This window comes from Xenopus laevis, chromosome 1L, assembly GCF_017654675.1.
Source record: "Xenopus laevis strain J_2021 chromosome 1L, Xenopus_laevis_v10.1, whole genome shotgun sequence".
Classification (NCBI taxonomy): domain Eukaryota; kingdom Metazoa; phylum Chordata; class Amphibia; order Anura; family Pipidae; genus Xenopus; species Xenopus laevis.
Window position 1 is genome coordinate 60,702,677 of NC_054371.1, and position 17,661 is coordinate 60,720,337.

The window sequence follows — 17,661 nt, forward strand, 5'->3', positions numbered from 1 at the left end:
GAGGAGGGAAGGGGAATTTGGGGCGTGCAGTGACATCAAAGAAGTGCTGAATGTGAAGTGAAAGTAATTGCCTGGCCCGCCTCTATGCTTAAGGCATAGAGGAGGGGCAGGCAATATATGATGGAAAGCTGGAACATTTAAACAAGTCTGGATGTGAAATAATAAAAAAAATAATTTGGAATTCATTTTAAATTTGAATATGACTTTTATTATATAGCTTTTTATGTCTGGGTGACAGGTCTGATAATATGCACACGTTAGAAATTCACCCACGTTTGGAATAAGCTGAGTAGCACTGCCTTAGCAGAATCTCAAAACAGATTTGATCCCATGTCATATTGAAATCTGAGAAAATTCAACAATGTTGGTAAAAACGTAACCTTGTTAGAAATACTATATAGCAGGGATCCCCAACCTTTTGAACCCGTGAGCACTATTCTGAAGTAAAATGAGTTGGGGAGCAACACAAGCATGAAAAATATTCCTGGAGTGCCAGATAAGTGCTATGTTTGGCCATTTGGTAGCCCCTATGTGGATTGTCAACCTACATTGAGGCTCTGTTTGGCAGTGCACCTGGTTTTTGTTCAACCAAAACTTGCCTCCAAGCCTGGAATTCAAAAATATGCTCCTGCTTTGAGGTCACTGGGAGCAACATACAAGGGGTTGGAGAGCAACATGATGCTCACGAGCTACTGGTTGGGGATCACTGCTATATAGGATCCCTGTCTAGGTTTATAGCATCCATGTACCAAATGAACTTGCCCAACAATTTGGTCTATTACTGGTACTACATCATTTGTGGAGATAAATAATAGCTTTAGTGGGAGCAGTGTACTATTAGTGGAGAGTTAAAAACAAATTTTAAAGCTCAGATTACAGCTCTGAATTTTCAGTGGCATAAACACGCTCAGTTTGTTGTAAAGGTCATGGTATAGTTTAATGAATCCAGAGGGCTATAGAGATTTAAGGATTATATGTCTGGTGTACTATAGGAGCAATTCATAATTTCTTTACTATTCTTTCTGTATTTAAATACAAATCACATTTCCATTCCTTGGCACAATCATTGCAATTAGTCTGTTGTTGGTGGCAGCAAACTGTAAGGAGAGCAGTCAGTGCTAAACTACAAAATATTTTGCAGGGAGGAGAAATGACTATATATTAAAGTAAATTTTTACCATTATTCTAAAATTTATTATAGTATGGACCTTTTCTGTTCAGTTGGACTCCATTTCTTATTTGGTATGGTTTTTTAATTAATATTAACTATAAGACTTCAATTATATTGGGGCTTTTTAGATTGTTTCCATTGTATGTTTTTATGCTGCTTTTGTCCCACGTTTCCTCAGTTCGGTGCTTCTTCCAACCTCCTACTCATTTCTTTTCCCTAATTGTGTCTTTTAGTAATAAATTATCTTTCCCTTTTATTATCTTACTGTTTTTTACATCTTTGCCTCCTCATTAATCAGCCATTGTTTATCTTTTCTTCACAGCATTTCTTCCTTTGTCCTTTCCAGTCCGCTTCCCTTTGCCTTTTCCAATTCCACTCCTTTTTTCTGTACCTAAACTTGGTTCTCTTATAGTTGCCTTCATTCAAATGGATTCCCTAGCAGTTTTTCTTTCACAATCATCTGTTTTAGTGTCTTTTTTCCTCCTTCATTTTTTTTTCTGTCACTTTTATTTCCTTATAAATTTCTCTGACCACATCCGTTGTTCTTTTTATACTTTCTGCTCTATCCTTTGGTGCTTCCCCTTTTCTACTAAATCCCTTGCATAATGTAGACCAGATTAGACAGTCAATTAGCATTAGGACCTTCTAATTACAGTATTTTGGTATATCAAATTGCTTAGTCCTATATATGGCATTTTAAAAGCCAGGCCAAGCAATTTTTAGTTATATACTCAGAGATGGCCAGGGTACTTTCTGAGCAAAGGCTAGCTGCTGAGGTTCTTTGAAAAACTGATATTATGTGATATTCTGAGACAATTCATAATTGTTTTTCATTTTTTATTTATCATTATTATTTTTTATTATTTTTTCATTTATGTAGCTTTTTTTTCAATAGCTCTCCAGTTTCAGCAATCTGGTTGCTGGGGTCTAAATTAGAGACTGGAATATAAATAGGACCAGAATACAAAGATGAGTTATAAAAAGTAGCAATAACAATAAATTTGTAACCTTGCAGAGCTTTTTTTTTTATAGATGGGGTCAGTGACCATTTCAAAGCTGGAAAGGCAAATAATACAAAAAATATAATAAAAAGAAAAAATAAAGACCAAATGAACAGTTGCTTAGAATTAGCCGTGCTATAACATGAGAAAAGTTAGCTTAAAGGTAAACCACCCCTTTAATGAAGGCCGCAATCTTAAAACTAATTTTGACAATGAAACAAAATGTAATACTAAGAAACTTTCCCATATTACATTTTGGAAAGTTGCAAAAAATAGTTTTTTGTGTGGAGGATTAGGGTTGCCACCTGTCCGGTTTTGACATGGACAGCCTGGTTTTCAGAAGAGCTGCTTGACAATTAATTGACAATCTCCAAGTCATAGCCCGCCCTGTGATATTGAGGTCTGCCCTGTGATGTCACCATCACCTGAATAGTTGCAAACCCATGGAGGAACCCTTTAAACTTTTCTCATGGGAACAGAACTACGTCAGCTTTGCAATCCAAAAGCATGTTTAGGCACTTAACTGTAATTACGTTGTTCTATTGTAAGCTGAAATGTTACTGTATTCATAGGTTCCGAATACTTGGTATACACATTTATTAGGCAATTTTAACTATTTCTTGTAGTTTTTTCCCATTTCCTCCTTAATGTGAATTTTAGTTTTTTATCTCACTGGTTTAAATAATCATTCCTTCCCAAATCATTATAGCCACAAATGTTTCTTTTTATGTGTATTATTTTTCATTTCTTAGTGCCTAGCATTTATCTTTTTAAACCAATATATTCAAGTTAATTTAGCTTTTTCCTGTATAAAGTAATCTTCCTGCAGAGAGAGATTTCTCTCTTGCAGATTTTTTATTTTTCCATTTATCTGAGTTGCATAGAAGTTTTATTGCTTCTTCACTATTTTCATTTTTCATCTTCTTGAGTGGGATGCTCTTTAGTACAAATATTTAACATGTAAAAAAGAATTGTAATATAAATGTTTTTTTCCAGCAACCTAACCTGCTTATATTAAATTCCATTCTTTGCTCAGTACTGGGAACTGTTTCTAGCTATAGGAAAAAAGAGCTGCAAGACTGTGCCATTCACAAACAATAGGAGATTTAATTTTCCTATACAAGCTGCACTATATTCTATTTTCTTAGGTACAGGTTTCCTGGAACAATTGGTCAGCACTCACCCGAACCACAAGCTCGATAGACAGGTGCACGTGCAAGGTTGTCCACTCCAACTGGCTAGATAATTCAATAACAAAATCACAGCACCATCCAAATTGTGTATAATCTTAAAAAGGCTTTATGAGGTTTGCTTGAAACTGGAATGAGATCCAAGCCAGAAACCCAATAAAGGCTTTTTAAGATTATACACAATTTAGATGGTGCTGTGATTTTGTTATTGAGGTACAGGTTTCCAACATACAGTAGAGTTCCCATTTTACATGTTTTAGGGGAGCAGGAAAAAAAATGGTATAAAGTTCAGGAAAGTGTAAAATCATGGAAATGTATTATGCATAATATATTGGTGGGACCATGGTATATGAGGTTTCACTGTAGGTCTGGGTTTAGGATAAATACAGGAGGCCATTTACCCAGGTCTACCAGGATCAGCAATTTCCCTTGGGTGGTTTGTGTCAAGCACTAGGGTTGCCATCTGTCTGGTTTTGGCCCCAGACAGCCCGGTTTTTTGAAGGGCTGGTCAGGTCAAAACTGGCTGTCCGGTTTTCCAAATTAGGAAAACCGGGCAGGATTTCCTGAGATCGGCCAATCACCGATTGCCACCATGCCACAGCTCCACCCTACTATGTCAAGCCTCCCATCCCATTGTGTCATGACCCCGCCTCCCCCGGAGTACCCAGGGGTAAAGTTGGAAACCCTACAAAGCAAGTAGATAAGAATAGAAACTATTATGTTGTTAACAGTTAATTTTAGGGATGCACTGAATCCAGGATTCGGTTCGGGATTTGGCCAGCATTCTGCCTTTTTCAGCAGGATTGGGATTCAGCCGAATCCTTCTGCCCAGCCGAACCGACTTTGCATGTAAGGGGCGTTTAAAATGTTTTCCCCTTCCCATCCCTAATTTGCACATGCAAATTTGGATTCGGATACGGTACGGTATTCGGCAAATCTTTCACGAAGGATTCGGGTGGATTCGGTGCATCCCTAATAATTTTCATTATATATGGGGGGTGTCCAGGCAGATTTCTTTTTAAATTAACTAAATATGTAAATAATATGTGTGTTGATTGTATAAGGATAGATGTTCTGAGCCTACTTAAGCCATGTATTTGATTTAGTTCTCAGCATACATTTTCTTAATTTATAGTTTGCTTCTTAATATTTTACCAGCTTCGAATCAAAATATACCGAGTTCAGCATGTTGTGAAGAGAATTAGACACTGTTTTGTGCTGCTATTTGATAAGGACAGTTTGAATGAGGCAACATGCTGCTTTTGTATGTATTTCAAAAGCAGCATGGTGTTAAAAGGTCTTCCTTTTGTAGTGTCATTCTGATTTTAGAGACCTAAACATCTGTAAACACTGAATATTATATGTTAAGTTCTGCCCTTCACTCTGATTATGATCTATTTCTTCAGATGTCGATTACAGTAGCCCATGGTAGACTTCCCTTTTTATTATTACACCTCTCCACAGTTACCCTCTTATTATTACATTCAGGACCTCCCTACGGTTATTCTCTTGCACCTGCTAATTTTACAATTAATTATTATTTTACTACATGGCACATAGGGCTTTCGTATAATGTGGCAAATTAAAATACAGTGCCTTCCTTAGCTTCTTCCCAGTCTTATGAATGAGTCTGTTTGGCAATGTAGCTCCATCAGATGAGCATCACCTTAGAACACTGACTTTGGATTCTTATACTTCTTGCATAGTGACAGTGCCACAGAGAACTTGCTTCCCATAGAATGTGAATTAGCTGCTGATGTGTGAGAGCAATGTTACTTACATTTTAATGCTTTGTGAGTGTTCCTGTTTCCCAGTTGTTATAGCAGTATTACTGATAAACAGGCCATGTGAAAAATGCTAAACTTCATTAGTTCACATACAGGATCGTTTTCATAGACCTATGAAACTATGTTAAGATTAGGTTCTGGCTTTGTGGTCTAATGTGGTTTGCACTTTCCTGCAATAACTTCCTAATAGTCAAAGCAAAAGACTGCACAGTGTTGAGTAATAGGGACCATCAAGAATGAATGGAAATAAAACATGGTGTAATCATTAGAGAGCTGAACTGAGATGAACCGTTCCTTCTAGAAGAGAGACAAAAAACAAAGCGGTGAACTAAAATACCCTCACATACTGTAAGTGGGTGCTGTGCAAGCTGACAGCATTACAATCAAATAAAAAGCTGGAGAGAAGAATAATGATTTGCTATACATGCTGTGCTGATTTATACTAAAGTAACCCTTTCATGAGGGAAAAAAGACAACTAATTAGAGCTTGTACACTATGAACTGCATAGCAGCAACCTATTGTAGTGTTGCTATGTATAAACTCTGTTGTTTAGTTAGGCCTTCGGCCATACACACAACAATAAAGGTAATTATGTACAGTATCTCCAAACTTGCATTCAGAGGAATAAGTTGTCAACAGGAAAAGACAGCTAAGCCAGCTCCAGAGTTCTGGAAAGGAGCCATATACAATTATTTTATCAAATGTGTAATCTTGTTATATCACTTACACTCCAGCAGGCCAGAGACAAAGCTAAAATACATCAAAATCAATAGTCTTTTTCAAGACACACTGTCAGTTATATGGTAATACATGGTTTTAGCTATTGTGCTGGGATCCAGCACTGTCATGATGTACAGTTTTAAAGTCATCGGGGCCTCTTTACACATATGTAAGGTTTTTTTATATTTTAATGTTTCCTGTTATGTGATTTATAAAAAAAGATGTGTTGTGCCTTTTTGAGCCAATTCCAAATGTACTACATATCTTACGCCCCAAACATTTTTTCATATTAGAAGCTAATAATGTAATTATTTAAAATTAGCCACTCCATAGAGTTCTTCAAGAATGCCAAGAGCATTTCTGCAGTGTTTACTAGTTACCATCATGTTCCTGAAATGTGGAGTTGTAGTTGGGGACACTTTAGAGAGAATTTTGTCTGGAAATGTTTTCTTAGGCCACGTTAAATACTTATTGTATCACCAACATGAATAGCAGGGTGGATGAACTATTACAGACAACTATGCTAAATCCTATCCCCGTATAAACTGGAACTATATACCCACTCTCTGGGCATGATAACTCCTTAATGGACATCTAAGCCAGAACAAAGTCATGGGCAGCATAAAAATGGATATCAAGCATATCTGAAGGTGATATTTAGTCAATAGTGCAACTTGATTATTTTAAATTATATGAAATAAATACATATATACTGTAAAGATGATATTGGGTCAGACAGAGCAAGAGGTTTGAATGTTACAGGGATTATGAACTATTTGCCTGCTAATGAAAATGAGATGGCTATTGATTGAGCATAGGTCAGATCACAAATTAGAAAAGAAAGGAAGAAGGACGTTATAGATAAAGTTCCCATTTAAAAGTGAAAAATCAAATATCAGTCCATGACCTGAGTGACCGTGTATAGTTATTCTTAAAAACTAAATTGCATCATTGGGGAACTTAATATAAAATGAAGAAAGTAGATTTATGGCCATGACAGTTTTTATAATACTTATAATTCATTTACAGACAGTTATGACTCATTAATTCATCAAGTTCTGATGAAATTCAAGAGACCGCAGACTTGTGTGCTGTCGGTCGAGACTTAGGGGAAGAAGGTATGCCAAGTTCTTAAGAGATTTTTTGATCATCTAGAGGAATAAAGAAACTCAGAGAACAGTAAAAATAAACTTTCAAATATAGAAAAACACGAGTTTGGGAAAAAATATCCCATATTTTAGGGAATGAATGTACAGTATCTGATTTGTAGAAATTGCTTTGTCATCATCTAATACAACAATTTGCTAGCAACCAAAGAAATGCAGGATTAACATTGCACAGCGGTTTTTGTGAATTCATCTACCTCGTAATGACCTTTTAGTTATAAATCCTGTAATTCTTCTTGGTATTCTGATTTCTATAGTAACGATAAGCAGGATAAATACACAAAACAAACAACATGACTACAGTGTATTTTTTTCCTACCTGTTGAGTAATTATTTAGAGCTATAGAATTTTTGAAATTTTTAATTTGTATCTCAAATGTTCATGTTGCAATCTACCTGCGCGTTTCACGCCTGCCGGGCACTTACTCATAGTGCAATAGGCATGAAACGTGTTAGGCTTTTTTGTCTATTTTATCCCAATAAATGCTTTTGCACTTTTGATTACTTTTATTTTATTTTCACTCACATTGTTTTTCTTTGATTTTACGGATAAGTGGTCTTTCAGTAATTTGGATCCTCCATACCTTAATTCTACTAAAACGTCATTAAAGCATTGAATAAACTCATTTGGAATGTTTGCCTCCAATAAGGATGAATTATATCTTAGTTGGGATGAAATACAGGGTACTGTTGTAGAGAAAAAAGGAAATTAAATGTTTTTTTAATTATTTGATTGAAATGGAGTCTATCATGAAGGTTTCCAAATAACAGAGCTCATACCTGTACTTATATATTTAAATAAGTAGATGTGTTTCTTTTACTCTGCCACCTCAAACCACATTAAAATGAATTAAAGTTAAGATGGTGATTGATGTCATGCCCAGTTTTACCCAACCATACCCCTGACCTGTCCATATCTGAGCCTGAGAAGTCTCAACCACACAGGGACAGTTGTGAGACAGCCACATCATATAGATTTAAGTAGTGGAATCTGATCTGCAGTGCAAGAGTCAATGTAAATCATTCTGATGTAAATGATTCCGGCAATATCTACAGTAATGTATTTTTGTTTGTATTAGATTTGCAAATAACTTTGGAGAAATGTGACCCTGCAGCCTCTCATTAAGGCTAAGGAAAATATCTTTCTATGCAATAGGAAGATCTCTTTGATTTATTTTGTGTCCCTTTGTCCTGACTTTGCCTTTGCACCCCCTGAATAAGGACAATTGTGCGTTCTAACATATTTGTTTCTTTTTGTGCTGAATGTTTTCTTTCTGCTTTGCCTTTTAGAGAGAGGATGCGCCAGTCTGCCATGTATGATCTGTGCCAAGGTATGCAGCAGATTAGCCTGGAATTTAGCCGTTTGCAGCTAACCTTTGAGGAGTACACACTAATGAAAGTTTTGCTGCTGCTAAGCACAGGTAATTTAGCTCGAATTACTAGCCTACTGCGCATGATTATTTCCCTGTATCTAATCTATTATCTCTCTGTAGGCCCCAATAAAACATAAGCTTCTATCAGAGCTTTTGACTATAGCTCAGAGCCACCAGCAACAGCAAAAGACTACTTCTTCCCAAGTTGTTTCTGTAGTTAATCTGTTAGCAGAGACCCATTATACAGAAACAATCATAGCTGGTAGCTTTTTCTTGTAGATATTGGTCACATGAATGAACAGTGGCCCATTCTTTGCATTAATCCCAATTCATAATCTTAAACTCCTTGTTTGAAGGGGTTGAATGTGCCTTGCATGATAGAATTAGAACTACAATATAAATGTGAACATGTAATCCAGTAATCCTTTTGGTGACCCAATTTGTGTTGCAGTAACTCCAGATAGGTCCATATTTGCAGCACTGCACTCATTAATGTATCATTATACGTTTATAAACATATCCATGTATTCACAAAAACCAATAAAAACTAACATTAGTAAAATATGCATTGTGTGTGTGACCTCCTTCTGTAGCTGGAGGGCCACTGGCAGCAATGGAGGATCCCCAGTCTGCAAAGTGTTGCACAGCAGGAAGTGTGGGTTCTATACTGAGATTTGGGGGTCAGTACTGCAACAACTGCAAAGCTGGTTCAACATGACAGCCCCCTTTACTTGTTGCTCCTGATTCTGAACATATGGAACCCCACACCTATTTCCTAATACTCCCTAAATACTCACAGACACTTTTACATTTAACAGGACCATAAAAGAAAACTTCACGTAGCAATAAGCCAGAAGCACAAAATTAAATTTTTATATAATTAATGATGTCTTTCAAGCCTCAGCCTTTCAAACTTCAAAAGCTGGCAGCTGGAGTCAAACAATGCAATAGACCAGACCACATGGGATCATTCTGGATTTGTCCACTAATTTGCTTTGTAGAAGTACTAATCAGCCACTGGCCTCAGTAAACATTAATAATGAAGATAATTGGCAGATTTAATAATGCTTTAAAGTAAAAAAGTGTCATACTTACCCCCCTTAAAAAACAAACTGTGACAGTGTAGTGGGATGCTAGTGTGTTTTTGCCCTGAAAAAGTGGTGAATTGCATTAAAGTGCAAGGTGTTGATCTAGGTTGGAAAATTGCTGACTCTTTCACTGTGTTTCTGTGAAATTATGTCATTTTTTCCCTGTTAATTAGTGAGAGTAACATTAGTGTCTAGAGGTGAATTTTCTTCTGTCAGAAGGTTCTTTCCCTAGTTCTCTCCATGTCAATACTTTCTGGGATGGCCCCTCCCTCTCCCAATTACAGAACCCACCCACCAAATCAATAAATACTTACAGCATACCTCCCACCTTGTCTTTTTGTGGATCAATAAAGCACACTCAACTAGGGGGCTAACAGCCTCATGGGTAGCTGAAGTAGGAGTTCCTTTGGAACTGTCGGCTGATCTGTCGGGCAGCGTCTTGGTCTACACCTGGTACATTCATCACTCACTATAAGCTAGATGAGAGATCATCAGAATACTCTCTTTTTGACTCAAAATGCTGATATCTGCCTCTTCTGCTCGTTAAAAGTTTCTTTCATTATGTCATATTGCATGGGTATTTCTTCCCACCCTGGTACAGTTAACTTGCTGCATCCCGGAAAGTATTGACATGGAGAGAACTAGGGAAAAGGGAGAATTGTTTCATACCAAGATTTTCCTTTCGTAGTCCTCTACATGTCAAGGTTATTCACTCCCTATGACGACCTGGATAAGGTAAGAACTTATGACTGGACATGATAGCATGTATGCTGTAAGTATTTATTGATTTGGTTGGTGGGTTCTGTAATTGGGAGAGGGAGGAGCCATCCCAGAAAGTATTGACATGGAGAGACTATGATTCCTAGTCCTCTCCATGTCAATACTTTCTGGGACGCAGCAAGTTAACTGTCCCAGGGTGGGAAGAAATACCCATGCAATATGACAGTCTAGTCTAGGAAAGGAAAATCATGGTAAGGAAGAAACAATTTTCCCTTTTTAAAGGAGTGGCCATGCACAGGGCAAGATTATAGTTTGCCCTTAAACACCTAGACAGAGACCAGGAACAATGGCAAACTAAAGACACCACAATAACCCGAAATCAGCTGTAAAGAATGGTGTTGGAAATGTTTTGCTTTGAAGGGTGCTTTGCAACCAGGGCAGCTGACCATCATAGCTTCCACTTTCATTGTTCATTTTAGCAATGGGTTCTTGTGGATGATGAGAGACCACCTGTCATGAGATTGAAGCATAACTGAAAGTGGACCTTGGAACATGACAATATTGCAATAAATCCGCCAGGGAATGACTGAAAAAAAAGAATTTGAGGGGTTTGGAATGTGGGGCAGGGGAATGTGCTATACAACCATCTACTGATTATTATTATCATCGTTATTATTGTTAATCAAAACATTATGATGTTCATTGGCTATGCATGAAATAGCCTGTCAGTAAATGTATGAAATTAAGTGTAAGGAAATATAAGGATGACCATTTTTCTACCATCAATTTTTGGTGTTTTATAAGTCGTTTTTACTATTGCTAAGATGTAAAAGAACTGAAATATTTTACTATATAAGAAAATGCTTGAGAAATTAGAAATTCAGTTGTGCTGAGACCAAGCTATGTGATTTATTTTCTGTTTTTTTATTTCATTTTGTTGCTGTTGTTTTCAATATTTCCTATCCCATTGTAACTGGAATCTAGCCAGCTAGAAAGCAGTGCTGTATTTAATAATTCCAATCAGAGTATCTGGGCAGTTCTCCAGAACTTTGTGTTTCGTGTATGTTCAGTTTATTTGCAGGGTTTATTTCTATTTTATTTTTAATCTAGCCTCAATGTTGGTGCAATAATTGTCAAATTTTGCAGTAAAAAGGAAAGTAATGGCACTTAAGCACAACAGGGAAGGGAATTGCTTAAGCTGAGAGATGGGGAAGAATTCAAGCACAAATCTTGTTATCTTGGCTCCCATGCACCAGACAAATTGATAGGATTGTAATAAAAGTTTTTATTGTCACCAAATTAGGGCTAAAGGGATTTCTGTCAGAAGGTTCTTTTAAAAGAGCAGGCATGCACAGTCTGTTCTACTCTTGTTAGAGAATAAGGAAATGTAAATGTAGGTCTTCATTCCAAAAATTGGACCATCATTTTACTTTTCCTTCAGCATCTACAACAGAGGAGGAGCAGTGGGATTACAGAAATGTTTTCTCCATTAATTAAAGAGTAGAAATCTAGAATTAATTTGTCCTTTAAGGATGGAGCAACATTTGTCTCAAATTTGCCCTATGGTACTTTACACAACAGTACAGTATAGAATAGATATAACAGTATAGATATTTTCTATAACTGTGTTCTGTATGTGCCATATTGTTTTTGGATTTTTATCCTATCCACTATTTAGATATCACACACTTTTATGTGTAAAACAAAGCTGTCAGGATCTTAAATTAGTAGCACAAACAGGAGTTACGTTAGAAACCCTTTTATGCAGCCAAATTCTATTTGTTCTTGTTAAACTGGATAGGCATGGTGTTTGCACAGTAAGGTATTTGAATAGTGCAAATATCAAAGATAGGCTAACTCAATTAATTCCAAGGGTTGAGAATAGTAGCTTGCAAAGCACCTAAGACATTTCTGATTTCTGAAGGGGAAAAATATATAGATTTACACACTTTACTGTGCTACACATTCTGAAGTATCTTCATTTGTGACAGGGGTTTGTAAGGAGACAGATTAAATCCTTGAACAAGTCAACTTTTTTAACACCCATGTAGTGTGCAAGATTGGCCTAATCTATTATAGATCATACAGGAGATTTAAATAAAGATGAAGCATCCACTGCCCCATGTGTTCCTCACCAGAAAAGATTTTCTAACCTTCTCCATTGATATCTGACAGCCCAATGACATATCAGTTGGGGGAGAGCTGTTGTTTTGGCCTTGTGCGTTGCCTTATGACTTGGCAGCCAATATATATATATGTATGGCCAACTTTAGTTGGAGGAGATATGCATATAAAAGACTGAATATTTAATAGGTTGAATTGGATGTTCTTTCTGTAGAAGGGTTCCTTTTGGTCGTTTTTGGGTTTTGTTTTGTTTTTTTTACCTGTACACCGAGAGACAACGAGGGAGAGGTGGTAATATCTGAGGTTTACTCAGGACTGCCACATTGTTTCAAGAAACAATATTCTTATTTATTAATAATATGTTTTTAAAAATTGTTGCCAAAACATGTACTTATTTAACCAAGTAATGCCTGGATAAGCTTAACTCCCTGTTTCTACGTCAATACATCTGTAATATATAGGTTATTGTAAAATATTAGTAAAAGTTGAGGGATACAGGAAGAATATTACTATAGCACCACACATAACAGCCTTCCTAACTTAAGAGGAATGGATTGACTTATATTCCAAGATATTCCTCTAGTTTGGGTTTTGCCTTCTCTGTCTCCACAATATCATGACAGAAGAATGTGTAAATTGACGGTGTAATATAGCAGTGAATATGGTGACAGACATTAGGAATCAGTGGAGGCAATAGATGATCGGTGTCTTTGAATGCTGCTTAAATACTTCTTTAGATTTGATATATATGAGTCATATGGCCAGACTAATAATTTTCTTTCTCTTTAAAGTACCCAAAGATGGACTTAAATGCCAGGCTGCATTTGAAGAAATGAGGGTGAATTACATTAAAGAACTGAGAAAAGTATTATTAAAGAGTCCACACAACTCTGGACAAAGCTGGCAGCGATATTTCCAGTTAACAAAACTTCTAGACTCCATGCAGGATGTAAGTATATCTTGCACTGTATTTCTGAACTTTAACATGGCCTGTAGGTTCTGAGAAAATGAAAAATGGAGCATTTCTGTCTCTAAAGCACAAGTGCTCATAAAAGATTGATCCAAACCACAGACTCCCAGAAACAGAATACATTTACCTTAAAGTACGTTAGTTTTGTTTTTTAAAGATTGTTTTACAGTTCTTATATGATGACTGACCCTTACACACATACCTGTCCTCTAATGATCATCGTGTATCTGCCTTATCTCATGATGCAGTATGTAGCAATTTTATTATTGCACATGACCATGTAATTTGAGTTTTCATCTACCCTGGCATGAGCAACTTTGATCAGTACCACACCATTCTGTTCAGTGTTAGATCACAGTGGCAGCACTGAGCTGCTATACCACCCCAAATAATCCATAAACACTGTCTGAATTTCCAGAAATAAATATAAATGTATTTTTTTACATTAGCATACCTAATGCCATGATAGCCTGCCTGTACTGGACAAACCAGTTCCCTACCCCACTTAGGCTCACATTGTTAAAGGAGAACCAAACCCTTGCTATTAAAAACCCCTACCCTACATAGACCCCCCCTCCCTGCTCCCCCCCAGTCTAGGTGCTAACCCGGGGAAATGCCCCTAACTCTTTACTTACCCCATGGTGCAAATTCAGGGCATCGGACGCCATCATTTCTCTTTGGTAATCTTCGGGTCTTCTTCCGGCACTTTCCATGACTTTCGTCACTAACTTCAACTTTGCATGCGCCGTTATGCCATTCTATTCCCGAAGATTACCGAAGAGAAGAAGATGGCGCCCATGAAATCCGATGCCCCGAATCTGCACCGAGGGGTAAGTAAAGAGTTAGGGGCATTAACCCATAATGTACCATCTAGGCTGGGGGGGAGCAGAGAGGGGGATCTATGTAGGATAGGGGTTCTTATTAGCAAGGGTTTGGTTCTCCTTTACGGTTGTTTTTTTTGTAAAGTGATTCTGGGATTCTGGGACTTGAAATCCATCTGTTTCCATAGTGGGTAGTGCACAGATTCTCTGAAAAGCAGATGGACTTCAAGTCCCAGAATCCATCACTTCACAAAGGAACAAGGTGAGGCAGAGGTTACATTGCAGTATGTGCCCGAGAGTAGTAGGGAACTGGTCCCTGCAAGCACAGAGACAGACTATCATTCTTTCCATTCATTCTGAGGAATTAGTTACATCTGTGTTTGGATAGCTTTTTTGCACATTTTTACATAAGTCCAACTGAGATCATGTTAATATGGGGAGTATATTTTCCCTTGAAATTCTCAATGAGAGTTTCAAGGGGGAATGATTTAGGTGTGAAAAAAAGTATTGTTACTGCTCGGTAATCATGCAGAAAGGTGGATAATCCATGCTATGCCATAAAGCCAACATAGGAGTATTAATAATATTGTATTCTTTAAAGCAATGTATCTGTGTGATGTATTGTACCTTAAATTGAACATTCCCATTATGTTATTCTAGTAGCATAAAACTATGGCAGGAGTTCCTCCTGATAAGAGACCAGTTGGGGAAATTATATATATATTTTTTTTATAAAACGAACAGACTGATGACAGGCTGGATTGTAATATACTGACTGTACTACCAAAACATTTTGCTGTCAACGACTAGATGTTGCCAAGTTCAACTCATGTGCCATGTTTTTATTCCCTTAATATTATTCTAAACCTTTTACTTAATGTTTCCTTTCGGGACATTTGGAAGTGATATCTATATCTGGCTGCTGAAGTCTTATGCGGTCATTTCATTAGCTGCTGAGCTCAATGTTTAACTGTACTGGAGCATGTTCTGTTAATGCTGGCTTGCAGGAATACCTCTGACTCCACAGTGTGTATTATTTATGTTTCATACAGGATCACAGGGTGAAATGAGTGCACTTCAGGACATGCCTTGACATTACAGCTTGGGCTTGTTTAAGGAAATTACATATGGAATTATTTTCCTGATGTATTTCTGCTGCGCTGCCCTGAGAAGCTCTGTGGGAGGCTAACAACATGATTCTCTCGGTAATTGTTTATTCAGCAGAAAGCAGATCCTCCTTCCTTCATGCCAAAGCAGGGCATGTATTTATTTAAGTTAAAAGATAGGGAAACGTTTCTGAAGAGCAGCTATTTATTGGTGCTTCTCATACATTTCAGCATTGTGCAGTACCTCAAAACAAATCCATTTATTTTCATTGGAGCACTTGCTGCAAAGCAAAATATACATCCATTATTTAATACAGGGACAGTGGGTTATTAAAAGGCTGATTTGTATCAGGATTTAGAGGGTTTGAATAGTTAAATCCTGCCTGCAATTTGCATTGGGAGTTTTTGATTCAGAGCTGTGTTAGAACTCAGCTCAGCTGTTCATCTCTAACACCAAATAGAGCATACTGATGAACACATTCTGTCGAATTGATGCATGGCGCTACACAGATAAATGTTTCCTGACAGGCAAAGAATTCAGAAGGGTGGAAATGCTTATGGGTTACCCAGTTCCCCAGTTAAATAAATCTGCTTCTACTTATGACATGACTTAAAATTGTGTTGGAATTGGGGCTCACTCCTGGGCTGTGCCAGTGTAGGCAGAATGTTCAGACTGTGGTTCATTTAATTTTTGCTCTGTTGCTAAGTTTATAGCAGTGGCAAACATCTTCAAGGTGAGAGGTTCTTACATACCTGTACATTCATTTTGATTTTTGCCTAATTTATTGAGTCCTAAGGACCTAGTTTACAAATGAATGTTTAGAGGAGTGTTGGATATGAAAGCCTGTAGTATTTCCATGTGTAAGTGTGTAAGTGTAAGTCATTCAATGCCTTTTGAACTTTTATAAAACTTCTGGCTGGTTTGTTGAAATCTTTTAAAAGCCCATTGGTGCTTGTGGTTAAACTGTATTACCCTGTTCAACTGGTGGAGTCTGAGAATTTGAATGACCAAATTCGTGGAGGCCTAGAAATTAGTCTTGAAAGGCATACCCCCCCTTTCTGAAATCATCCATGTCATACAGTAGCTGAAAGGTGGCAGGCAACACATAGAGGTTTTGTAGGAATTTATAGAAAATATCAAATTGCCATTCATATAGGATTACTTATTTTGACTATAAAAATTGTATTTTTGAACATTTCAAAAGGACACAAACATATATTCCTTCTATATTTAGATTTTCATACACAGAAAGGTGATTTCTAATAGCCTCATGTTTTTGAGTAGGGAATGTTACATAATTATTGATAAGTGATATGTTTTGATGGAAAATTCGTGGCAACTTTTTTCTGTTCTGTGACTGCTTTTGCACAAACTAAAAAACACATGCAAACACTTGCAAAATCTTGTCGTATTCAACTGCACAACATTGCCCGAAATACGAACATATCTCAATTCAGAATCAACCAAAAACGTATTCAGTCTCTTATCATCTCCCGTCTTCATTACTGCAACCTACTCCTCATAGGTATTCCAACTCCAAACTGTTCTAAATGCGGCTGCTAGACTCATTCATCTATCTCACAGCTCAACATCAGCTGCTCCCATATGTATGTCCATTTATTGGCTCCCAATCTCCTCTAGAATCAAATTCAAATTACTAACACTCACATTCAAAGCCCTTAACAATGAAGCCACTCCCTATATTTCATCTCTGATCTCCAAATCCACTCCTTCACGCAACCTTCGCTCTGCTTCTGACCTTTGCTTCGCTTCTCCTCTGATCACTTCTGCCCATTCTCCTCTACAAGACTTTTCTCGGGCTTCTGCTTTTCTCTGGAACTCTCTGCCTTGAGCTGTCAGACTTTCTCCTTATTTCCAAACTTTCAAATACTCCTTAAAGACCCACCACAAGAAGCTTATTCAATGTACCTTCATTATTCAATCATTGTATCGTAAATCACAAAATTGTTTCTAAAATCCTAATGTCTCAATTGTACCCTAACCTTTAGTTGTAAATAGGGATGGGCACATTTTTTCGCCTTGTTTAAAAAAAAAAAAGTTTTGGACTTTTCCGCAAAAACCACAAATTTTTCTGTGTTTTTGGACTTTTTGGGCCGAAATTCTCGAAATCATCAGATATCGTTATTGACAGCAGCACATATACTGGGACCTTCCCCACTGAGATGCTGAGCTTTGAGATGCTGAGTTTTCATACCATCGGCCTTTAATAAATCCCAAAAAATTTGGATTTTTTTTTTTCAAGGTCTGAAAAATCAGAATTTTTCGGATTTTGGGTATTCGGAGCTTAATAAATAACCTCCTTAATGTAGTATATTTCAGAAATGTTATAATTTGTTCTAAAAACAGACAGCATAGTCAGTGAATAACACCAGCAAAACCTTCTCAACCTCTATAAATAAGT

The 17,661-nt window shown here is 37.1% G+C and overlaps 1 protein-coding gene across 2 annotated transcripts in view; it reads left to right on the plus strand.

Annotated features, from left to right (window-relative positions):
- nr3c2.L (nuclear receptor subfamily 3 group C member 2 L homeolog) overlaps window positions 1–17,661 on the plus strand; it is a 195,412-nt gene that overhangs the window by 173,860 nt on the left and 3,891 nt on the right. For both annotated transcript variants that reach the window (XM_018243204.2, NM_001090605.1), the window contains 2 exon segments: window positions 8,327–8,457; window positions 13,133–13,290. In XM_018243204.2, coding sequence (XP_018098693.1) covers window positions 8,327–8,457; window positions 13,133–13,290 — 289 coding nt within the window.